The sequence below is a fragment of the Hippopotamus amphibius genome, chromosome 3 (genome assembly GCF_030028045.1).
Source record: "Hippopotamus amphibius kiboko isolate mHipAmp2 chromosome 3, mHipAmp2.hap2, whole genome shotgun sequence".
Taxonomy (NCBI): domain Eukaryota; kingdom Metazoa; phylum Chordata; class Mammalia; order Artiodactyla; family Hippopotamidae; genus Hippopotamus; species Hippopotamus amphibius.
The window spans coordinates 87,350,986-87,377,316 of record NC_080188.1 but is presented as its reverse complement, the minus strand read 5'-3'; the positions used below and the strand labels follow the sequence as shown (position 1 = coordinate 87,377,316).

The 26,331-nt window shown below is 36.1% G+C and overlaps 1 protein-coding gene across 1 annotated transcript in view; it reads right to left on the bottom strand.

The window, feature by feature from the left end:
* Positions 1 to 9,236: 9,236 nt before the first annotated feature.
* Positions 9,237 to 26,331, bottom strand: part of GLRB (glycine receptor beta) — an 81,406-nt gene continuing 64,311 nt past the window's right edge. The window contains exons 9-10 of the mRNA XM_057727826.1: positions 21,926 to 22,218; positions 9,237 to 11,714 (exon numbers count right to left, since the gene is read on the bottom strand). Coding sequence (XP_057583809.1) covers positions 11,418 to 11,714; positions 21,926 to 22,218 — 590 coding nt within the window. The 3' untranslated portion in view covers positions 9,237 to 11,417. The remainder of the gene's footprint in view (positions 11,715 to 21,925; positions 22,219 to 26,331) is intronic.

Below are 26,331 nucleotides of genomic sequence, written 5' to 3'. Positions count from 1 at the left end.
GTGAGTGGGGGCTACTCTTGGTTGTGATGTGCAGGCTCCTCATTCCAGTGGCTTCTCTTGTTGTGGAGCATGGGCTCTAAGCGCGTGGGCTTCAGTAGTTGTGGCTCACCGGCTTAGTTGCTCCACGGCATGTGGGATCTTCCTGGAGCAGATATCGAACCCGTGTGCCCTGCATTGGCAGGCAGATTCTTAACCACTGCACCACCTAGGAAGCCCCTGAAGATTCACTTCTGATGAAGAAGTAAAGACAGCAGTGCATTTGTAACTCACAGCTCAGCCTAAAACATTTTTTAATGAGGGAATATGAAAGCTTGTTGACAGATGGACAAAGTATATTGAAAAGCAAGGAGATTAATGTCAAAAAATTATGTATTTGTCTTTTCTAAAAGTTAATTAAAATAAATTCTACAGCCAGAGTGTGGATAATTTTTGACTCGCCCTCATAGAATTAAAGTAGAAAGGTGTGAAATGGGACTAAACAGCACAATTCATACAAATAAATGCAGTAATTGATCAGAAAATGTCAGTCTTGAATTCAAATGTGTGCAAATTTTATATATATGTGTGGGTGTGTATAATATATATAGAGAGAAATACTCATAAAGCCTCAAAATATAGAGAGCCAAATCTAATAGAGTTGTGAAAGGAAAATGACAAATTTTAAGCATTTTTCTCATAGATTATGTTCACCAATCACATCTAGTAAAATATGAACAATAAAATAGTAGCCAAAAATATTGATATCCCTAATGATAGCCAAACATGCCATGAATTTGGATTCTAGAAGTCAAACTCCTAATAATTTCAGGTTACAGAATAAATTAAAGAATAAACTTAAAAGCATTCATAACTCAACTTCAACAAAAATGCATATAAAAATCTGTGGCAAACAGCAGTACTTAAAGAGGAATTTATAGCTTTACATGCATTTGGAAAATATGAATGGTTGGAAAAACATGGACTAAGCATTTGGATCAAGAAGTTTTAGGAGAGAACAAGAAAAGAAATCCAAAGAAAACAGAAGAAAGGAAACACTGAAGAGAAAAGGAGAAATAAATAAAGTAGAATGCACACACATTAAATCAGACTTGATCAATAAAAAAAAAACGATTCTTTGATAGTGTTCACAAAATTGAAAACCTTTGTAAGTGTGATAAAGAAAAGAGAAATCAGAAGTAAATATCATTAAGCTAAAAAGTGGTATGGATTAAAATAGGGTTTAGATGCCCCAAGATATTATTTCATGGATAATTCTCAATAATTTAAAAACCAAATATAATTGACAATTTCCTAGAGAAAAATGTTATCAAAATGCATCTAAGAAGGAAAAAGTCTGCATATACCAGTATCTACCTTTTTTAATGTGCTCAGAATAATAAATGCCCCTAAATCTCTAAATCTACCCTCAATAGCAGAAGGCTGGATCTGTTTTGTGGGAGTTTTAGAAAACTCAAAGAACCATTAACTCCAGGCTTTTTTGATTTCTTTCAGAGTCTAGAAAGAAACAGGAAGATACACAACTCATTTTATGAGACGAGTGTAACCTGAATGTATAAACAGAATATGGATGACATAAGAAAATGTTGTTATTGGACAATCTCACTTATAAATACAGATATAACAATTTACATAACTCTTGAAAGACTATACTAAATATAAAAGGAATGTGCTAAAATTAATACTTCACAGGCAAAACCAGTTTATCCCAGGTATTATTTCAAATTAGAAAATCTTTTAACACAGTAGCTATGTTAAGTGTATGAGATATAAAAATATAAAATAAAATCAAAACAAAAAATAAAGTTTATAAGAGAAAACCAACATAATCATGTCAATAGTTGCTAATTGAGACAATGAGTTTCTATAGCATTTTAGCTTGGCAAAATTTCTACATGTTAAATTCTAATTACACCACGTGTTGAATGGAGGATGGGAAATAAATTCTTTCTTACAATCTAGGCAGCAGTGTAAATTGATATCATTATACCAGAAAATTTTTGTATCATTAATTAAGTTTTTAATCTACTATACAGTGTCAGTCTCCCATAAATACTAGAATATATACAAGAATGTTTATTGCAGCATCGTTTGAGGTAATGAAAATTTTGAAACAATTTAAATATTCTTTATTAAGTAAAATGTGACACATGCATATGATGAATAATCTGGATATCTATGTGAACAGCTCTCAAAAAATATAAAGTGAGTGACAAATATAGGTAGCATTAATGTAAATTTAGAAACACTAGTATTTGCATATTTTTCTTTAAAATATTGTTTTTTTGAAAAATGCAAACAAACTGATAATCATGGTTGCCTCTTAGGTATAATTGCAGAGGATCAAGATAAAGACTTGGAGGGGATGAAGATTTCAAGTTTATATCTAAGATTTAATTTTTAAAAAAAGACAGTTATATATGACTTACAGATAAAAAGAATAAAACTTCAATCAAATATGCCAGAAAGTTAAAGTGATTTATGTGTTAGAATATAGGTAATTGTTATATTTCCTATACCATTTTTCTGGCTTTTAGCAAATAACACCCCCCCACCCCCAATCTGTGTATCTCATAGATACACACACACACACACACACACACACACACACACAAAAGCATAATATAGGAACATAGCTCAAGCTTCAAAAGAAAAGAGTTTTATGTAGCGAAATGTTGTGAATGTTTGTTACCTCCCAAATTCATATGTTGAAATGTTGACACCCTGATCCCTGTGTGATGGTATTTGGAGATGGAGGTTTGGGGAGGTCATTAGGTCATGAGGGTGGAGCCCTCCTGAGTGGGATTAATGCCCTTATACAAGAGAACAAGCTGGCCAGATCTTTGTCTGCCATATGAGGACATCACAAGATGACACGCCTCTGTAAACTAGGAAGAGGCCCTCACCAAGAACCCGACCACACTGGCACCCTGATCTTGGACCACCAGCTTCCAGAACTATGAGTGATAAACGCTTGTTGTTTAAGCCACCCCGTCTGTGGCAATTTGTTAAAACAGTTCAGGCCAGCTAAGACACACAGGTAGAGAAATAATCTGGGAGCATCATTAGAGAACAAGAAAAATGCTAATTCGAGTCCCACATCCCTAGATGGTGAGGGAAAATAAATAGGGGACACTTGGAACACAAACAGTTTGAGATCTAGTTCACGGTTTGATATCTAACTTAAACAGTTGTGTGGAGAGTTCTGAGTAAGTGGCAGGAAAAAGAATAAGACACATAAAGCTTCAGGATCTTAAGGTTTTATTTATAAGGATGGACATTCCAGAGGGCACAGAGGAAACAAGAGGAGGGCCACTCCTGGCAGAGGAAGAGTGAAAAGACCAGAAAGGCTGGGATTTGGCTGTGATCCAAGTGACGGCTCATGGATACTAAGATCGTACACCCCAACAAGATGGGATATTCTGCAAGTGTCAGAACGCCCTAGAGGACAGGTGTGGCTTAGCCTATGTGGAAGAAGTTAGATTCAGCCTAAATTACATGTGAATCCAAAAGAACTAGACTAAGCGAGTAGGGATGCAACTGGGTGTGTTTCCTTCCAGAATCATTTGGCAGGTAGAAAAGAGGAGCTGTTCTTGATGTCTAGAATGATGGAGCAGAAGAGGAGACAGTGAGTTTTATGAGGTGGGGCAGAACAGACCTGGGGTATATACAAGAATGCGAGTGTTTTTCAATGAATTGCATATAAATAAATGGTACAATCTGTTGAGACTAAGATTTTTTTCTGGGGCCATCTGGTTCATATCAATTAGCACAAACTTATTTTATTTGATCCTTAAATAGGCATTCCCTCAAAGAGCTCTTAATATAAACTTCAAGTGAAATTGTTCCAGATATACATGAAATAGGTACCCTGTAGGACTTCCAAAAGGGCAAAAATGTAGTATGCTCAGTTGCAAATAAAACACCAATTAATGTTACATACAATATGTATCTAGATATATACGTATATATACAAATATAGATCTATATTTACCGAAACCTATTCACACATGAATATGTACACACATTCGTATATATATACACACACACATATATACAAATTCATGTACATATGTATTTTTAAAAATCTAGTATCTTCCCAGCATTATACTTATGTTTTAAGTGTTTAACAATGTTTCTTCAATAAATGGATAATTATTGTGACTATAATATAAAAGATATTGCCTTAAGGAGCGTTAAATATGATTTTCTTACCTAGAGGTTGGCCTCATACATTTTTAGTATAAATTCAGAATGCAACACACTGCCATTTGTACAAAGTTGGGTTAATTGGATATTTTGATTAATGAGAATAACCATTGTGCTCAGTAGTTGGATTCCCCATCCTCAGAGAATGAGAATACAATAAAATATAACGCCAATTCTGCTGAACAAAATTTAGTGTTCTCCCTCTCTGTTTCAGAAGGAATTTCACAACCCTGCAGTTTTCCAGAATGACCATTGTGAGCATTTATTAGCACCATACAAGGCCTCACTACCATACACCATGAGTTAATAAGCGCTCTATTTGTGTACAGCATGTTTAATACATCTAGGAAATTCTTTTCTGTATTCTTTTTTTTTAATTCTGAAATATTCTCATTTCTTTATTTTTCTTTTTATAAGATAAGTGTAAAATATGACTCTTAACTATGTAGATTCTGAATTTGGGGCATTTCATTGCCCAACAGCCTAGTCCTTAAATTATGGACCTCCAAGTAAATAGTCCAAGGACTCCTTAAGAGTCTTCAATATCCTCCCCCCAAAATATTTTAGTATGCAGTTGATAGTTCCTGCTATTGCTCCTCTGCTTAAATTATTTATATTCAAACTTGATCTCAATGATTATGGATGTTACTGTATTTTTTAGGTGAACACCCTTTACGTTAATGAAGAAATTTTGAAAACCTGAAACTTCACCAGAAGTAGTTTTAGAGCTAGAAATAGTGTAGTAGTAAGAGATAAAAGGAGATAATAATAACCCCAATTTATTGTACACTTACTATGTGCTGCTAACTTTGCTGAGCACTTCACATATAATTCTCTAATAATACATTAAATCCTCACAATAATGTTGTGAGGATGTCATTATTACCGTGTTGTATAACTAGGGAAACTGAGGCTCAAGATGTTAAAAAAACTTGCCAAGATTTACCCTAGTAAATGGGATTCCAGCCTAGACATCTGTTTCAAACTCTTTGCTTCTAACCACTATAAAAGATAGACTTACGTCTTGTAATTGGTAATTCTTAGATTATTTTTACTCCCTCTTTAAAAATAGGGTGATTAAGAAAAAGATTCTTTGACAAGGTTTTCAGGGTTGTAAAGGGCAAACCCGAAACTATAACTACGTAGTATTATTCCTTCCGAGTCTTTCTACCATCTCCTGCTCCCTCTGTGTCTACATACATACACACTGGATTGGCTTCTGACTTAGCATAAACCCTGGACTTTTTCTATAGGATGCACACCCCAAGTACATTCCTTAGGAAATTTCACATTTTTATTTGGACATTTAAAATTTGAAAGCTTCCAAGATACCAGTGGACTGATTGGAGACGCTAGTGACTTTTGCATGAAAGGGCTTTTGAATTTACAATCAAATAAACCAGAGAAGGGCAGCTGTGTTTAAAAGAGGCTTTATAATAGTCCAAGGTAGAATTTATTAGGTATTCCCTCTAATGAGTTCCATGTAATATTCTCTAAGTGAATAAGTGAAAGATCTTCTTTGTAGCTGACAAGTCTGCAGATTCTGACTTAGATTTATTAAAAATGCTGACGTTTGTAAGTTAGCAGATACGATGCTGCTATGGTGTGCCAAATCTGTGTCCTCAGGAGGTTTCTAAAAGCTTTAGGGCATGAGGTTGTGGTCCTGGAAGAGAAGCAACCAGAGTGTTTACTGTTGTTAAATGCCATGTTCCTCCTGCTACGTTTCCAACTCCAATAAACACTTAAAAGAACATCCCTTGAGAACGTACAACAAACTCAGCTGAGCTTTTCAAAAGCTAAAATCCTTTGCTTCTTCATCATGTTTACCATCTCACAAAACGGGGTTCCTGCTACGTGTCAGCAACGGCATAGGGGCAAGACAACGCTAATTGACTAATAAAATCCCTATTTGATGTGGTAATTGACTGCATTCTGGCTAAATCAGGGAGAGCTCTGACTCCTTCTGGTCACCTCACTGTGGATGATAGTAATTGAACTGCCATTGCCTCAGGCTGCAAATTGGGATTTACTGAAAATTGTTGCAAGTTATAGGATTAAGATCAGATGGGAGTTTTAGTTAAGAAACAAATAGTAGGTAAAGTGCCTTGCATCCTCAGCTGGGGAAATTTGCTTTCCTGCTCATTATTTCCTCAGCAATATAAACTAGGAAATAAAATTCAAATGGCACTTTAACATTTTTTATGGCAATATTTCTGCACTTTACAATTCATAATTTTTCTTTTAGTTAATGTCTAGCTTCAAAATTCTATGATCTATAGCAAAATGGTCTTTAAGCTATATTAAAGCATATTTTACTTAATTTTCTTTAAGACAGATCTTTTCCTTTCAAATGTTTGATTTTCTTCCCTCCCTTATGCGTTTTAATGATATGCATTATATATTCTGATTTGCGTTATAGTGATTTGTATAATTAGCGTATTTTTCCTTCTCGCACTACTGGCTATCATTTAAGAGGGCCTCCACCCTTAAATGTTTTCTTCACCTTAACAGTTTGGGGGCTCACACAAGACCTTTAAAATATTAAGTGCCCAAGAAGCATTTACTGATTTACACTTCTTTTTTATTTAGCATTCCACTCTGCAAGGATTTAGAAAGACCTGTTTGGGGTGTGATACATGGGATTCAGGAACTTTAAAAATACTTATGGAAGTGAAAATGCACTCATTGTTTGGAGTACAGAAATTCCAACTGGAACAGAATTCATGAATTTTCTCATTGTTCTTGTTGGTTAAGGACAAAATTTAATAATACGTATGTATATGTGTGTGTATATGTATGTATATAGATAAAATGCAAAATGTATTAAAATAGAAAATATTAAGTTTATGTATATATGTATATAAACAGTATTATAACCACCCCTGTATATGCCATCCATATTATCCGTTAATATCAATCAAAAAAAAGTCTGTAAAGTATATTTACTACACTGATGTGTCCAATGCTTTGAAAGAACTGGACCCTAACCTCTTAAAAGGTTAGCTTCATAAAAAAAAGTGGGGGGAGTTAGTGAATGCTAGATAATTGACATGTTGTGTAAACATATGCATTTAATTTGAAAATATAATGGAATAAATTTGCTTTTTTAAAGCAAGGGAATAATATTCTAACAAGAAAACCTTATTAAAGGTTATAAAAAAGATTTCAAACTATCACTCATCTTAGTCTTGGTACTTTAAAATTTTATATCTAGCTGCTTATGTAAACTGAAATTTTCCATGATATGAATGATAAATTGAGTGTTTTTTTAGAGCAGCTTAATTTAAATACTGCATACGTAATAGGAAATATTTTAATTTTACTGTCCAATAGAGATGAAACTGTATAACTGAAAAACATTTAATGTTGAAAAAAACTATCAGTTAAAAATGAGGGTTTGAAGACAAATCACCCAAGACTGACCCACTTAAGCGAAATAATGAGATGTAAAATTAACCACTAACCTAAAAGGAAAGGTACCTGGCTGAACTTAGCACTCATGTCGCTGCAACGTGTGATAAGCAAAGGTCAACTTCAGTTTGGTTGGAGTTTAAGATGTGAGCAATGGCTACAAAACAAGTTAAACTTTAACAAGGAAAATTTTATATGTCAGAAAGGATTGTTTTACTTAGTCCATTGGGCAACACAAATCTCTAAAAATGTTCGAGCAGAATGCCATGATCTCAGCTTTATTTTGAAGAAGTTAATGTCCTGACAAGTAAATAAAGAATGTGATACTGGATTGCATCCTGAACAAAAACGAACAAACAAACAAAAAGGTGTGACAATTGGCAAATTTGAATAAGATCTCTAGATTATAGTAATTTATCAGTGTCAGTTTCTTGATGTGGGTACCTGGTACTACTGTGGTTATGAAAGGACGTTCCTTGTGTAGGAAACATACATGGAAGCGGGTAAATACAAAGGGACCTCATCATATCTGCAACTTTATTTTAAATGTTTCAGAAAAAAAGGTTCTCATGTGAGCACACCCACAGTAGGAGAGGAAAAATAAATCAAGCATCATTAAATACTAACATTTGGGGCACTGGGATGAATGGTGCACAAAAATTCTTTGTAATATTTTTGCATATTTTTGGAAGTCTAAAACAAGGTCAAAAGTTTTTAAAAACAAAAAGTAATATGTCCACAGCATATAACTGCTTAAGAGATGACCAGGCTGTGAGAGTCTGCACACAGCATCCTGACAATCTACTTCAGAGGTGTTTTGGAAGGACTTTTGGGAGAAATCACCAGAATTTAAAATGTAGACATCTTTCAACTCAGCAATTCCACATCTGGCATCTACCTCATGGAAATATACGCATATGTGCACAAAAATACTTAGTGCAATGCTATTTTGCATTTGAAAAAAAAGCAATCAAAATTTATGTTTAAAAAAAAGCTAAATTCAGACACATTTATGCTATAGAATAATACGAGGCACAAGATAGACTTATGAACATCCAATATATCCTCAAATAGAAAGATCTCCAAGATATAGTAGATGAAAAATAAATTGCTAAACTATACATATGGTAAAATCTCATTTACGTTATATCCCATTATGTTAAATTATCTTTTATATTTAAAAAGTAGATAGAGGTTGTAGGTGCCTTGAGTAGGTTCTAGATGTTGGTGAGCTCTGGAAAGAGAAAATTTGAAGACAGAAGATTATGACAGCAGTGTTAAGTGCTTGCTTACTTTAGACACATCTGGTTTTCTAATATGTCGGGATATTCATGTATTACTTATGCAATAAAAAATGAACATGGGAAGTAAGTTCAAAAATAGGGGAGTTATGAAGAAATGAGATCGTAGACTGCTGAAATAGTCTGATGAAAGGGAAAGGGAAACTGAATTAGGGTGGTGTCTGCAGAAATGGAGCAGAGGTGGTCCATGTAAGGGGGAAAATTTTAGGACTTGGAACTTGATAGGGTATACCATGTGACCAAGGAAGGCAGATGGACCACAGCGGGGACTGGAATAGTGATGGCTTTTCAGAAATAGAAAATAAGAGAAGCATCTGATTTGTAAGGAGATTTTTTTTTTATTTTGTAAACATCAAATCTGAGATACTGACATCCAGGTAAACATACTGCAAGTTTCCTAGAAAGACATAATATTTAAAGTACACAGATCCGAACTACCCTGCAGTTAAGTGACTAAATTCTCAAGATAACAATAGAAAGCAACTGTTAGTGGACACCGGACACCGACTGTATTTTATGATCACTGTGTAATGTTCCATTTGTAGTTATATATACACATTTAATCCTGGGACACCTATTTATATATATTTGGGTATTACGTGGATCTTAAGAGACTATACAATATTATATTACAGAAAGGAATTCATTCACATTATTTTCAAGAAATAAATTCTTATAGAATGAGACCTGTCTTACATTTGGTACATTTCCTACTTAAAACTCTGTATCTAAATCAAACTCCCTAATATGAATGAAATTTGCAAGAATAAAGAAAAGAGATCATAAGCAAATATAATTATTATTAATATAAATTGAAATGGTCTAAGTATTATTCAAGACATTTTTTTTCCTATCAGAGTTCCATTAAGATGTTAATCGTCCAGGTCCTAACAGGATGTTGAAGTCCATCAATAGGGCGACTTGTGGCATTTTTAAAACGATGCAGATGGTTAAGCTTTTGCAACTAGAGGGTGCTGAAGGACCACAGAGGATTAGCTACATCTCATCTTTTAAAGATTTAGTAATCAGTTACCCTTTTACAAATTAAAGTCTTCAATAAAATAGCTTTGAATTATAGATGACAATTTGCATAAACAATATGTAAACACATTTTATTACTGAATTGACCATCCAAGTTCTCAGCTGCCACAAAACTCTCCAAATAATGTAAATATACTTATTTGGTCTTATTTTTATGTTACGTGGATTACTGATAGTCCTAGCATCAGCTATGGAGAAATAAAAAGGTACATTGCCTCTGACATTACTAGGAAATAGAAGTCTTATAGACCAGAAAGTACTTATTTTCAAGTTGGAATAAGACCAAAGCAAGTAAATCCAAGGAGCCTGGACTTTTAGCAAGAAAGAAAATACAAACAGAGGTGAGACCTAACAAAGTAATCATTTACTTAATCTTTAAATGTTTTGTAACAAAATCAAACATTATTCAAATAAGAAAAAAATTCAGAAACAAAATTAATTTTACTTTACAATATGTAAGCCTTTTAGTAAAATTAAGAAGTTAAAATCCTTTAATGATTATGGATTTTTCTTCCCAACTCAAGTTATTTCTAGTAATAAGGTATTTTCCTCTTGGTTTCTTACAAATGGTATGAAATCACATATTCATTACTATATTCCAATTTAAAATATTTATGACTCTTTTTAAGGCACAATGATTTCATATACTCTGTATCAACAAAATAAAATCCATGAAAATATATTTAGGTTTAAAGTGGACTAAATAGAACTTCTTTTATCAGAAATATTTAATCACTATATCTACTTTTATTTTTACTTTATGAGAGACCAGAATTCAGCACGAATTTAGGTAAATCTACATTTTCCTTTGTTTCAAAAAAGCTTACTGGATTTATTATTCTGGCATTTTGACGACACAAGCACACTTTAAAATGAACTGCTTTTTTTTTTTTTTTTACAAATTAGGAACTTTTTGAACTTTATTTCTCCACAGAGCTCACATAATTATAGCTGATATATTTCTACTTATAAAGTTATACCATATGTAATATAATTTTGCTTTATCTGTGATAATACCAACTAAAATTATACAAGAATAAGATGGCTTTCTCTGAAAGTTACAAGGAAGGGGCTCTGAAACGGGACATACATTGCAGTGCTGACCATAACAGGGTTCAGAGTGCACACCATTTTATCATCAGAATCACCGGAAGTATTTGCAATTTACACTAACTGGAGAGAAAGGCTTGAAGTTTATTTTACGCAGTATGCTTATCCTTCATTTATTCCTAGCGCAATTATGTTTGCTTTACATAAATACATCATGATTAGAGCACAGACGTGACAAGAGCATGCTGCCATTCCACACGAAGGTGCCATGTGTGTATTACAATCCCATGGCATCCAAAATGCAATATATTGCTATGAAAACGCAAAGGATGTTCACAGATCGGCGTTTATGAACGAGGCTGGTCACAATGCAATGGGATTTTACTTGATACAAATGGAAAAGGTTTATCATAAATATATAGACCAGTAGATCACGTTGAAGAATAAGAAGCAGAAAGGAAACAAAGCTCTTGCGTAAAGATCGATCCTCTTTGCTGCTGTTGGAATAACAGGTTTGGCAGGAGGTGGCTTCTTGTTGTTCTTGGCCTGGGATTTCCCAAGTCCGTTGCTGACCTCAATGGGTTTTCCATAGCAGTCATAATTGGACAATTCAAAATCTCTCGGTAAGCTCCCCACGATGCTGAAGTCATTAGATCGCAGATCCGACTTGGACGTACAAACCTTTTTGCATCTGGTCTCTCCAACCTGAGAATAAAAATTAAAGACAGGTGATATTTAGAATTTTTCTATTTATAAAACGTCTTCAAAAAGATATTTTAAAAATCTGATGGTTTATTCAGTGGACCATTATCTCTTTTTGTCAAACAGAAGTAACAGTCACCTGATTAAACCACTGAATTACCTAACATTCAGGGCTCTAAAATGTTGCCTACCTAACAAGGCTTATGTCATGGAATAAACTTTTGGCAGGTTATTGTATGTTAAGGGATCAAGGCGCAGATTGTCATTTATCTTAGGTGCTCCCGGGCTTGTGAGAGTTCTGAGTTGAAAGGCCCACCAATAAATAAAAATCCAATATTTAACCATGACACAGATCATATTGGTAGGACATACAGAATACAAACATCTTCTGGTACTTCTAACCTTAGATTTCCCCAGGGATCCTATTTCCAAATTGGGTTGTTTATAAAAGACTGAGGCATTTATCTTTTCAATGAGACAGACTGTGTCTCTAAACCACACTCACAAGTAAGAACTAAAAATGGTCACAATCATCATGACCAAAGGTTAATGAAAGGCATTCCTCACTTACAGACTAAACTTGAATTAGAGAATCCAAACTCAGAAAATCCAAAGAAACTTTGTAAATTTCAGCCAGCTCATATGCTGCAAAGACTATTCAGTTGATCATCTTTGAATTATTAAATTTGATTCAATTCCCTATAATATACAAAATAATTATTTCACATTGAACTCTCTCTGGCCATCAGAAAAGCTCTTGGAAAAGACAGAGGTATAGGGCTGACCAGTGGCTTAAGGAAAGGCCACAGAAGGGAGAGCCTGTGACTCCACTGCTTAATCTTCCACTGTTCTTACTCCCAACCTTTGTGACTCACCTTTGGAATCTTCACTAAAATATTTACAGCTTTTACCCAAAAAGGAAACCATGTCACTGTACACTATTAGTATACCAGAGTTACTCTAGTTTTTGCCTTATTAGTATAATACATTGACTAATTATGTGGATTCTATGTACATTTACTAGATAATGGCTGGGTAAAAATGATGCTTAATGTAAGATGTAAAACAAATCATCCCCCAGCAGCCCTTCAGGTACCAGGACACTATCCTTTATCTGAAGAAACACTGAGGTATCTTTTCTGGCAAAAGCCAGATGGCAGTTCTCAGGGGTGGACAGCAAAGATAACCAACACACACTGAGTGAAAAAACAAGTGAAAATGTATCACCGCATCTTCTGGCTTTACACATTTAGACTGTCCATTTTTTGTCAATTTTGAACAAGTACTGGCAATGTTATGTTTTAAGCTGGTCTGTGAATGTTGGCCTTATTTTCATATCTTTATACCACATAGATATTTGTACAATCCTATTGGTAAGAACTTTTGAAAAAGATGTTTATGCAAATATAATTGTACAAAAGTACACAGGAAAGGTTGATAAGTAGGAGTGGGGATTGAGGCACTGGAAGTTCATCCTTTCTGAATGTCTAATACATTAAAAAATGTGACTCACCAATATATTAAACTATTTAGAAAATATCTGTTTAGTTCCATTCTGGTTTGATGGGACTTTGAGCTAAAGGAGTCCAGCCTGAAGAAAGAGGATTCCTGTTGCCCATTTTTTAATGTGCAATTCCAGTTTCCCCACTGGAAGAGTCCAGTGGAGCTTAAAGGGGAATTATGTGTGGATGGAGCCATCATTGGCCCAGGGTCTCGTCCATATCGGCTTAACAGACTGTCTAGGAAAATGTCTGGCAAAAATAGGGACTGATCAATGGAATGAGAGAAGACAAAGCTAGCAACTAGAATATAAGTTATTTAAATGTGACTTTGGGAACTCCTCCTTATATATATACATATTACTAATTCATGAAAACATATATTTAAAATTTACTTCTAGGCCTTTTATTTAAATTCTGCAATTTGAAATCTTAAAAGGCTACTTTCAGCAAGCAGCAGTCTGTCATCTAAGCTCCATCTACACACACACACACACACACACACACACACACACACACACTCTCTCTCTCTCTCTCTCTCACCTTCCTGGTAAGTGTCCCAGACAGAAGACTGCATTTGAAGCTCTGGTTTTCCAGTGTTGTCTGAGGAATGCATAAGTCTCAGCATGTGTCAGTGAACTTGTGTAAAGACTAAATCACGACCTTGAGTGGAACAGAAGCTTGGAAAAGCCTCTACATATCAAACCTTTGGGTTATTCTCAGATTCTCTGAGCAGTCTTCAAACTCTGGGACTCCATTGGGTATCCCAGGCTCTTTCTCCCTTTAGAATCCTCTGCTCCAAGAGCACTGACTGTGCTTTAGAATCCACGTATCAAAACAAAGGAGGACTTTAGCTTCTGACAGCAGACTCAGGAAGCATGATTCTTAGCAGTTCTTTTTACTTTTGCACAAAGAAGGCCATACATATTTACTACAGAAATGCATTTACTCTGAACCATATATTCTACATGGCTTTAGGTATGGTTTCAGTATCTATAAGTAACTGGACAAGTAGCCAAATTTATATGATATTATAATCTAAGTCATACATATAAACACTTCAAACTTTGCAGTCTTTTGTTTACATAAACATATTCTTAAATTCTGCCAGCAATTTTACTCAGCATAGAATTGTATCTACACAGTTTATTCAAAATGTAGACACAGAATGCTACATTTATTCTGAGAGATTGTTTAAATACAGTGAATATCTAAGAGAAGAATAATTATTTCAAAGTTAAATAGGATGAAAAAGCACTCCAAAAAGCTTCATTTTGGTTATACTAAATGTTTAATCATTTACTTTACTAAAACCTCTCCTATAAATGTATTTGGAGATTCTTATATTTGAAATGAGGGGTGTGTGTGTGGGGAGGTGTGTCTTGGTGGAGAGTACATCTACTACAGAAGTAATTTTTAATGATGTGACAGAGCGGAATAAGGAATAAAATTAGGTTCCCTACTGAGAAGTCTTTTGGCTCCTTAACAGCTCATAATTCATCAACTAGTTTGCTCCTCAGGGACTTTACACAAACACAACTTTTTTTCTTTAGTTGATACTCTCTACACATCATTATCAAATCAAATATGCACATGAGTACAAAGAGTTTACAATATAAGTACCGTTTTCAACAATTGTATCATATGAAGAGGGATTAAACGTGCTGCTTGTAAGTAAGACAGTAACCCCACTTAACACAGTCTTAAATGTGATCTTGGTTCTATAAATCTCCAATTGATAATTTCCCCATTTTTCCTCATGTGAAAGTAAATGTCTCATTTACTTTCATCCTATAAACGTGTCATTTCTGAAAATTACTGGTAGCAAAAATGAGGTGCTACGATAATGAGTCTGTCAAGGATAAAAAACGATGCAGATAAGAACGTCCAAAGGCTTCAGACTCCAGCCTCTAAGATTTTCTTTGCGGTCCTTTTCAGCTTGAATCTGCACACGTGTAAAAGTGAATCACTGTCGGCAATATTTCTTGACCAGAAGTTTTGGGTGTGATTTCATGGTGATAAAGGTATCCTCTACAGATGATAAAAATATGCACAGAAAGGAATAATCTCTATATATTTTACCAAATTTAATCAATCCTTATTTTTAAAAACATATCATTACCATAAAGAAACAGTGATCTCATTCATGCTGTGTGAACTGCAGCTCTGACTTACCTGGCAGATACTAGCTGTTGGGAATGGGATGATATTAAGAACAGTAGGTCTTCAACTGTTTTTATTGAATAAAAAAAATAAATATATGAATATACCAGCAAATAAATAGGTAAGCAAAATATGAGGGTTGGTGAAGGAAGTAAGAAACCTAGACAATTATGTATGTGTGATGGAAAATTTATGTCTGCAGGCAGAAATATGAAAACCTCACACTAAAAGCTAGATTAAATTATCATTCATCTTTCTTACACCTTAAAAAATCTTCCCTTAACAAGCACAACATGGTTTCAAACATCAGTATCAAAATTTTTCTACAATTCAAATTTCAATGTTCTTCCATTAATTATTATCGTTATCTGTCTAAAAATAAGTGACATATTCCCTGAGTGAAATTACCGAGCAAAAATATGCATTTTGAAAAGCAAAACACACTGGAACAAATGTATTTTGAAACCCAAACCATAATTATATTTTCTATTAGCAAAATCAATAAATTAAAAAGGCAATGATTTTTAAATTTCCTTTTTCATATTCTCCTTCATGTGTCAACGTGTAACAATCTTCTGAATGTATCAATCTTATCCATTGGCTGTAAATTGCATGTGTCTATTAAAGCTAAGTTATTTTTTGGACTCACTCTCATTTTGAAGCCTGGCTCAGGATACAAATATTACATAGGTACATGTGCATTTTGGAAATTTCATTTTGTAAGAAATAAGAGTAACAAATTTATTTCTGGAGATGAGACATCTCTGGTCAACTTCTAAACTCTAAAGCATGATTCTATGACTTTTGTAGCAAAATGTCTTAGTAGTTTCAGAATCCAGGCATGTGTACTTCTACTAGCTGCTAAAAACATAGAGAATAAAAACATAGACGTTTTTAAATATGTTGCACTTTTATGCATTGGGTAATTATCTTAAAGCCTGAAAGCCAAATTTAAGATAATTCTAATATCCTGGGTCTTACTTATCTTTTATACCTATGTTCATAAGTCATCCTGTTAGGTTCTCTAGTACTCTGAAAATCTGAGTCTAAAGATTCTCCTTCCATCAAGACCCCAGTTCATGGAATCGAGAACTAAAATGTTGCCACCCTATAAGTAAACAAAGAGTGCTGCAGCCATCAAGCCATCACATTTCAGCCACCCCGACAGTGAGCCTGAGGGAACTCAGGAAGGTGAAGGAAACAAGGAGTGTCCACCATCTAGCAGTCATCAGACTGCAGCCACCCCCAAACAATGTACCCCAAGGAGACAGGATGAGAAAACAAAGGATACTGGCGCCTGATAGCTGAGGCGCACACCAAAGGAGTGAACCCAGACTCTTGCATCTTCCCATACGTAAAAAACCACTAAACTCAGTAACTTAAGATAGCTGGTTTTCTTTTGTTAACAGTAATCTCGTGTTCAGACCACCTGGTCTGTGTTGCAAAAACTCCTACACATCCTGGCTCCCCACCTTTCTTCTTTGGAGCAGTTCTCTCAGCATTATCTGAGATGCTGCCCCCCAGGCTTGAAGTCCTAAGAAGGTCCCCCGAAATAAAACACAGTTCTCAACTTTTAGGTTGTGCATTTTTTTCAGTTGACAGGACATATGAAGGTTCCGGGATCATGGGTATTCTCTGTTACTAGGGATTTCTACAGTTAGCCAGGCCCAAGACCACACCAGACGAGGGGGCTGATTGGGACACTCCTGGAAATCAGGCATCTATTCTGTAGCACAGCTTCACTTTCTGTCTCCAGATCTCTTAACCAGGGTTCAAATTAGCGGGTTGGGGGATCAGTGGGCTGGAAACATGAGGAAGTGGGAAAAGAAGGGGAGATATAAATGGAGGGGTTGACAGAGCCAAAACCTCAGAGAGTGAACATCAACCTGGGCCGTAAGGGTCTCAGGTAACCCTCCTTCCACTCCTGGCCGGGAAAAAGAAGCATATGTTTCAGAAGGAAAACCCAAGTTTCTCACAAAGAAATACCAGCTCTTTGATGTGCTGATGCTTGCCTTTCATCAGTCCCTAGCTCTTCCAGGTACTATCTGGTGGCTCTGGTGGTAACAGAGAAGAAAGCAAAATACTGGGAAAGAGAACTGTGATTTCTTTGAAAGGGTGTGCTCCTGCTGCAGGAAGGCAGTAAATCTGAACTGGTCCAGTAGGCAGAATGGTGACAACATTAACAGAAGTGTCAAAAGCAGCCCACGGATACATCTCTATTTAATCACGAGGATGCAAGAGGCAGGGTGCAGGTACAATGAGGATGCTGAGGGGCCTTGAGAGAACGTGAGGCCCTTCTGCTCCCAGGAAGCTGGTGGAGGCACACCCTGGACATCATGAAAGACAAGCACAAGGCTGTGGAAGGTGATGAAAGGAAGCAGGTCAGCGGGAGACCTTCCTGGCCGAGGAAGGGCATGGTGATGAGTTCTTGCATTTCCTTTTGGCTTCAGATGTCCTAGACTTGGAACTGAAAATGCCAATAGGTACAGACAAAAATAGCCCCAACAACAGTCCCCTCCTTCTAGACAAAGGACAAAGGGAGGGACAGCTTAGCAAGACAGAAAACTTTCAGACAATAATCTCTCTACTGCAGCTCAGCATCACAGGAACAAAGTTGGCCCCACCCCCACCCATGCCAGCAAGGACTGGGCAGAGAGCTATACTTCTAGCTTCCAGATGCTGTGACAGCTGCCCACCCCTCCCTGAAGGGTATTGGAGGAAGCCAAGCAGAGAGCTGGCCCTCTATCCTCCATGGACCAGTAACAAGGCTCCACTCCCAGGGGATCTGTGAGTTTTGGTGGGAACTATGCAGGCAAGGCTGCCTCCTCCCCACCCAGCAGCAAGCAGCAAGTTGCTTCTCCCCTTCCCTGGGGCAATGTTCTAGGAGGCAGGACTTTCCCCAATGCCAGGCATACTGAGACACCCGTGTCTGGGAGGCCACACAGGGAAGTAAGAATGTCCAATGCTACCAGGCTGGCATGGGAGCCCTGCCTCATTGTGTGAGGGGCCCCCCTGGCAGCAAGGAGACTGCAGCCTTCCCTCTCTCGGAAGAACAGTCAGAGAAAGGCAGCAAAAACAGAAAGTTTAGACAAGATGCAGAAACTTATCACAAAATATGAAACGTCCAGGTTGCAACATAAAAATTACTCATAGTACCAAGAACTGGGGAAGATCTCAAACTGAATTAAAAAAAATACAATCAGTACAGATTGACACCAAGGTGAAATGTGTCACAAGTAACTAAGAAAGGTTTTAAAGCATGCATGACAAAATGCATCAATCAGCAATTATGAACATGGTTGGAACAAATGAAAAATAGAAAGCCTAAGAAAAGAAGTACAAAATCCAGCAAAGAGAGAGAGAGAGAGAGAGAGAGAGAAAGAAAGAAAGAAAGAAAGAAAGAAAGAAAGAAAGAAAGAAAGAAAGAAAGAAAGAAAAAGAGGAAGAAAGAAAAGGAAGGGAGGAAGGAAGGAAGGAAGGAAGGAAGGAAGGAAAAAAGAAAAACCAAATGGAAATTTTATAACTGAAAAAATACATTAACCAAAACACAAATCTCAGTGGATGGGCTCAACAGAATGATAAGGCAGTGGGAAAAGAATTTGTGAACTAAAGATGTAACAGGAGAAATGACTGGATCTGAACAACAGAGAGAGAACTGACCAGAAAGATGAGCAGCACCTTGGTGACATGTGGGCCTGTAACAGAGCATCTAACATTTGTGTCAGCACAGTCCTGGAAGGACAGAGGAAAGGTACGCAAAGAAATAAGAGCTGAAAACTTTTCCCATTGGGCAAGAAGCATAAGCCTGTGGTTTTTAACAAGCCAAACAAACTCAAACAGGATGAACCCTAAAAAAACCACACCAAAATGTATAACTGAACTTCCCAACAATAAAGCAAAAAAAAAAAAAAAAAAAAATTCTTGAAAGCAGCCAGAGAAAAAGCACACTTTACCTAAAGGAGAAAAACAGTGTGAGTGAAGCAGAGTCCGCAGAATCACAGAGGCCAGAAGGAAAGACAATGTTTTTTAGGTGCTAAAAGAAAAGAACTGTCAACCGAGAATCTTATTCCCAGTGAAAACATCCTTTGGGAATGAAGGGGAACCAAGACATTCCCAGATGAAGGAAAACTAGAAGGAACTGTCACCAGCAGAACTACCCAAAATAATAGATAAATCCAAGTCTCTAAAAGGAAAGAAAACAATGAAAGACAGAACTTTGGAATATCAGAATGAAAGATCAAAGTAAACAAAAATATGCACAAATACAATAAACTTTCCTTCTCCCTTTGAGTTTTCCGAATTATGTTTGATGGTGAAGCAAAAAATATAACACTTTCTAATTAGGTTCTAAGAAATATTTGCAATAATTATGTCATATGAAGAGGAAAGTAAAAGGGTGTTAAGGGAGGTAACATTTCTACACATCATAAAAACTGGTAACATAGTGGCACCAGGAGACTGTGATAAGTCATATATATATATATAATGTAACACCTAGGACAACCTCCCTGCAAGAGAGTGATATACTTACAAACAATACTGGAAACTCAAAATGTCATTCTAGAAACTGTTCAAGCAATTCACATGAAAGAAGGAAAAAGAAGAGAGAGATTTAAAAAAACAAAACAAACAGGAAACAAAAAATATACCCTGAGAAAACCATAATTCAAAAAGACACATGTACCCCAATGTTCATTGCAGCACTATTTACAACAGCCAGGGCATGGAAAGAACCTAAATGTCCACTGACAGATGAATGGATAAAGAAGATATGGTATATATATATACACAATGGAATATCACTCAGCCATGAAAAGGAATGAAATTGAGTCATTTGTAGAGATGTGGATGGACCTAGAGTCTGTCATACAGAGTGAAGTAAGTCAGAAAGAGAAAAATAAATATTGTATATTAATGCATATGTGTGGAATCTAGAAAAATGGTACAGATGAACCTATTTGCAGGGCAGGAACAGAGATACAGATGTAGAGAACTGATACGTGGACACGGAAGGGGGAGGGGATGAATTGGGAGACTGGGATTGGCATATACACACTACCACGTGTAAAATAGATAGCTAGTATAGCACAAGGACTTCAGCTCAGTGCTCTGTGATGACCTAGATGGGTGGGATGGGGGTGGAGAGGGAGGTTCAAGAGAGAGGGGCTATATGTATACATACAGCTGACTCACTTAATTGTACAGCAGAAACTAACACAACGTCGCAAAGCAACAATACTCCAATAAAAATAATAAAAAATAAAATAAAATAAAATAGACTGAAGCCCTAACATATCAATAAGTTCATTAAATTTAAATGATCTAAATACACAAATTAAAACATGAGAATGGCAGAGAAGATTAAGAGCCATCATCCAATGATATGTTGCCTACAAGAAACTCACTTCACATAGAATGATACAGACATGTTGCCTGGAAAAGGATGGAAACATATATGCCAAAGACATGATTTCTTAAATGCCACAATAGCTCTGCATTAATGGATATTTTATACTTATTCTTCATGAAGAGGATTAGGGTATAAAGAGCTCTAGGGCCTGAGGAATCGCTCTACAACGCAGCATCGAAGAATTTGCAAGGAGTCTTGGCTGTAGGCTCAGAAAATGAGTTGAATGACTTAGAAAAAAAAAAAAAAAAAAAAAGAGCTGCAGGCAGCACCATGGAAGAACAGTTTGCTTGCCTCTGTATCTAAAAATGTGTCTAAGATTCTAGGTGTCCGTAGTGGTGGCAGTCAGCAAATGGATATAGTCTGAGGCCAGATGTAGGCAGAGTAGGCAAGGTTTCCAAGGCTATAGCATGGTCCGGACCTGTTAGTCTCTTGTGGAACTTACCATGCTACGTTCAGTGGAAATAGTCCCCTGGCTTAGGGTCTTCTCAACTAGAGGTCATCAAGTATAGGCACATTGGCTGTCCTCAATCCATGATGCAGCCTGTGGTTCCAGGATTTATCAGTACCTGAATCTAGAGGCATTGTCTGCTATTTTTAGACCCATCACCAAGTTACAAGGCAAGGTTATGGGCTTTAACTGTTCACGTCTTCTCTAGCTACTCACCCTGCGCTGGAAAAATCCCAAACCATGGGCATAGTTTCCCTATGGGCCATGCATCCAATAAAGAAGTAGCCTGCCTGACGTGTGCTATGTGAAGCTCTCCAACTTGATGGGGAGCGGGTAGGAGACAGAATCAAGAACATGGGCTCCCTAAGGCTTCAGGCCCCCTGCTGTTCATGAAGGCTGGTCAAACGAGAGATGGTAGGAAGGTCTGTAGTTTCTACAAGACCTCCACATTCAATGGTCACCACCAAAGCAGAGGAATTTAAGCATCCTTAAATTCCATGGAAAGTCTCCAGTAATTTGATAAGGTGTTGATTTTTTTTCTTAATTAGTATGGGACCTAAGTGTTTTCTGTTCTTTTCCAAAAAGTAGGTTGTGCATCGTCCCTTCTCACCTGTGAGAGAAAAATGAGTGAGAACCAATTCCACCAAACCTTTAAACCCACAGAAGGCACTTTACTGGCCGACATCATCCTTACCTGCAAGGTGCTGATGTGAACAGGCGTGCCTGTGCCATTCACAGTGTTCTTTTTAGCCACATGTCCCCCCTTCCCATCTGCTTGCTCGGCCTTGGCAATTCTGGCTTTTTCTGCTTCAACTCGCTTGGGGTTATTGAGCATCACCTGGACGACTGCGTACTCCACCAGGGACGCAAAACCAAAGAGCAGACATGCGATGAGCCACACGTCCAGAGCCTTCACGTAGGACACCTTGGGAAGTTCCGCAGCCAAGGTTGTGCACTCAGAGGCCAAGCTGAGGACCGAGAAGATTCCTGTGGGACAGAAACAGGAATTCAAGCTGCTTTTTACTCCCGTGACTTGTTCTACAGTCACTGCTCTTTGATGGAATCTCTCTCCGGTAACTTCCAATGTCCCTCAGGTCCCTTTAAAGCTCAAAGAGTAGAAGAAATACTATGTACATGCTTTTTATGTAAAAATTATTGAATGTGGGTGGGGATGTGCAAAAATGCTTAACATTTAAAAAAAATATATAAATATAAAACCAAGGCATAAAAACACAATTTGGATCTTATTTAAGTATTAAAGGTATCTACAACTATTCCATAGTATCTCTGAGGAAGCTACAAAGCTCTCTGATTAGAGAAGTTATTTCATTTTCAGCTTTACTCTAAACAGCTATAAAGCTGAATTTCACCCCCTGAATGATTAAGTCAGAACAAGAATAAAACGTATAAAGCAATTTTCTGATAAGGTTCAAAAATTTTACAAATCTAGTAGAAAAGACAAAGTAGAGAACATTCCTGATTATTTCAGGGGAAACCAATGATTCCAACCTTTCAAGAAAAGAATAAAATTCTGCTATATAACAAAGGGAGATCAACTCAATGATGGGTGATGCCTTAGAGGGTCAGGACAGGGAGGGTAGGTGGGAGTCGCGGGAGGGAGGGGATATGGGGATATATGTATAAATACAGCTGATTCACTTTGGGGTACCTCAAAAACTGGTACAAGAGTGTAAAGCAATTATATTCCAATAAAGAGCTTAAAAAAAAAAAGAACAAAATTCTGCTTATGTAATATTAACCATATGTGGAAACGTAACTAATTATATACCAATTTAAGTCAAATAAGTGTAAAATCCCAAAGAAGAATTGCAATAATTCTTCTCCCTCTTTCTCTCCCCTCCTGCCACACTCTCAAGCTTTCCCCTGGGTCTCTTCCTTTCTTCCATATTTTCAGAAGATGGGCTGGGGAAACATGACCCACTGGCATGACTGACACTGCACACTGGGCTGAAAGCTCACGTAAGGTCAAGGGAGCCTCACTCTAAGTCAAGCAGGAACTGGTTTGCCTTGGCCCTGTGAGTCCATTCCACTTATGGGGCCATCTAGGAGGAAAATAGTGAACTTTTTTCCTCCTAGATATGACCACCTCTAAGAGATAATGAACACATTATCCTAATAATGAAAGACGGACTTGGTTCTCTTTGCTCTTGCATTGGGAATACGGTCAGTGCTATATTAGTATCAATAATCATTTGAAACATTGAGAAATATATACTCCATCAGTTGCATCATGTCAGAGGCTTCTGAAAGGTGTGGAGTTCTTTGCTTTTTTTTAAATATTGAATAAGAGATTCTCTCCTAAAAAGAAAGGTTTTTAGTAAAATATAACTTCTGCAGATGGAAATAATATTACATATATATATAACTATTATATTGTAATTATCCTTTATCCTGAAGAAAACTAATTAATAGGATTATGTTTTAAAAGTTAATATAGGTTTTAATGTTTTCTAACATGGAAGTAAAAAATCCAGTCATTGCCCTAAACTCTGTTAATTACACCTATGGGCATTAATGTGGCAAATCATCTTTCCAAGTTATTTTTTTATTCTTAATTAAATGCTATGTCAACTTATCAATCAAAAACTAGCCTTGAAGTAGCATATATTGACACCATTCTCTGTATTTCCACAGCATTTCATGCTCATCAATAACACAGAATGTATCAAATTGTAGTAAAATTAGTAGTATGCCTGAATCTTTATCCTGATGTATTAGCAACTTTATAAATGAAATGGAGAAGAGTGCCAGGCTATAGAAGGCCTTGAAGGTCCTGAGTGGATCTATTATTATATTTGGTAGAGAAATGAAATTATCGAAAGAATGTTTCAATAAGGTCATTCCGGTCGGGATACAAAAATAGACTGAGAAAGAAAAACATAGGAGATGCAGAAACAAAGAATAGCAAAATGAAGGATAGGATGCAATGTGAAAGGACTTAGGAGAAAACATTTTTTAAAACTTGGTTACTGCTTAAAGGAAGAAGGAAAAGATTGAGACAAACTTCTAAACAGAATGACTGCGGAAATATCCATGAAGTATATAGGAAGAGGACACTATAGAAAAGATGTGACTTTGGAAGGAAAACACGGAGTTAGATCAGATAAAGGCCAAGAAACAAAGAACTGATGACCATGACTCAGCACTGGGCACCGGGGAACTTCTTAAAGACAGATGGACCAGTATCACTCAGGGGAGGTCATAGTGAAAAGGGAGGGGACACCAGAGAGGCTTGGGCTTCAGGAAAAGGGGATCAAAGGAGCAGAGAAGGATTAGGAGGAATACGATATTAGTGGACATTTGGAAGCTATTTATAACCCCAGGCATCAACTTAGAAACCATGGTGGGCAGTCCCATTAAGATTTGTAACATTTCGAAGATGTAAGAATGGACTTGGAGATCAGTTGAGGAGCAAGAGAATGTGGACATTTCTGTGTGCCTTGCCTTCAGGAAATCATATTAAAATAGGAAACGTCCATTTGCTTTTTAATCCTAAAATAAGAAATGTGAGCAAATATTTCTCTGGACAAATGTTTCAACATTATCTTAAGATAGCCTTCAGATGGGATTATTTCATTTTTAAATAACTCATAGTGAAATTCCGCCTGAATTTTACTACCTTATGAACCAATAAAATGTGAAACATCATTCATAAAATGGGGATATTTACAATTGTAACATTGTGTTCTTAATAAATTATCCCCATTTAATGGCGCAACACTCTAATAAATTCCAGGACTTCTCGGTATATTTCTACATGTTTAAAATATATAGTCCTTATTTGTCATTTGTTATTTTCTCTCCCTAGTGCAAAAACAAATCAAGTCCAGATTTCAAATCAGGGAATATATCATAAAAGTGATATTAACTCTGCTAAAGAGATGCAGGGTCTACATCTACTAAAAGTTATGGCTAACAAATAATATAAATCAAAGTATTAATAAATTAGCTACAAAAAGAAGTTAACCTGAACAAAAACCTCTATAAGGAATTCAGGGTGAAGAGAAAGTTTAGCTCATCAATATGCAGAAAGAATTTTATAGTGATAAAACCCTTATTTAAGAGACCACTACTTATAGTAAACTCTGATTGACTGTGGGATGTCCAGGGAGTTCTTGTTCAGCCAACATCAGAGGAAACATCTGAAAAATAATTCCTTAATAGCATATATGTTAGCAATGCATTGACTAAAAGAGGAATATCAAAAACTAGAAGACCAAAAAAGGAAAGAAAGAAAAAGAGGATGAAAAAAGAAAAGGAAAAGAAAGGAGAGGTAGAGATAGTATTTTTTATTAACCACAAATAGAACCAACAGAGCAAGTCAAGAAGAAATTGTGCACAGTCGCTACTGCCTAAACCCAAAATCATCTTTATGCCATACTGAGATGAACTACAGTATTCACCAAATTTTTATTTATGGAGTTGTGATTAACAACATGAAAATTCATTTGGAAATACCACTAAATTATTACATCAGCATGTTATCATTTCATAGCATTCTAATCAAAGGATACTAACAGGAAAACTATAATTACTATCATGTGGGAATCTAGAAATACTCTTTGACATTTTTGAAAGAGATCTTATGATCAAAAAGATCTTGAACCACTGCTCTAGATGAAAAGAAAAGGATGTAATAAGAAAGGTACTGTGGGTGGCTTGCTAGAAGTCTGAATTGTGACCTGAATTATTCATCTTTTTACATTTATAATTGAAAAGTATTTGTTTAAAAATATCCTCTTTACCAGCAACTAAAGCATTTTATGTATCAGGAAAAGAAAGTGTTACAGTAAAGTTCACTTAGAGTAAAAAGTATAAGACGTTTCCACCACAGTTACTTTTATACTTAAAGAAATAGCTGAAGGCAAAGTCTACTTAAAACTCACAGAGGAAGCGTTGATATTTGTTAACAATGGAAACAGAAAATCAAAAGGAGGTGGGAAGAAAAATAAAACTGGAATAAAAAACTGATTTTTTTAAAGACGCAAAATGATATATGTTCTCCTAAATTTTAGGAAAATAAAAATTATGGGCCGTAGTAGGAAAAAATTGGCAAATTAATTTCATAATCTTTTGGAA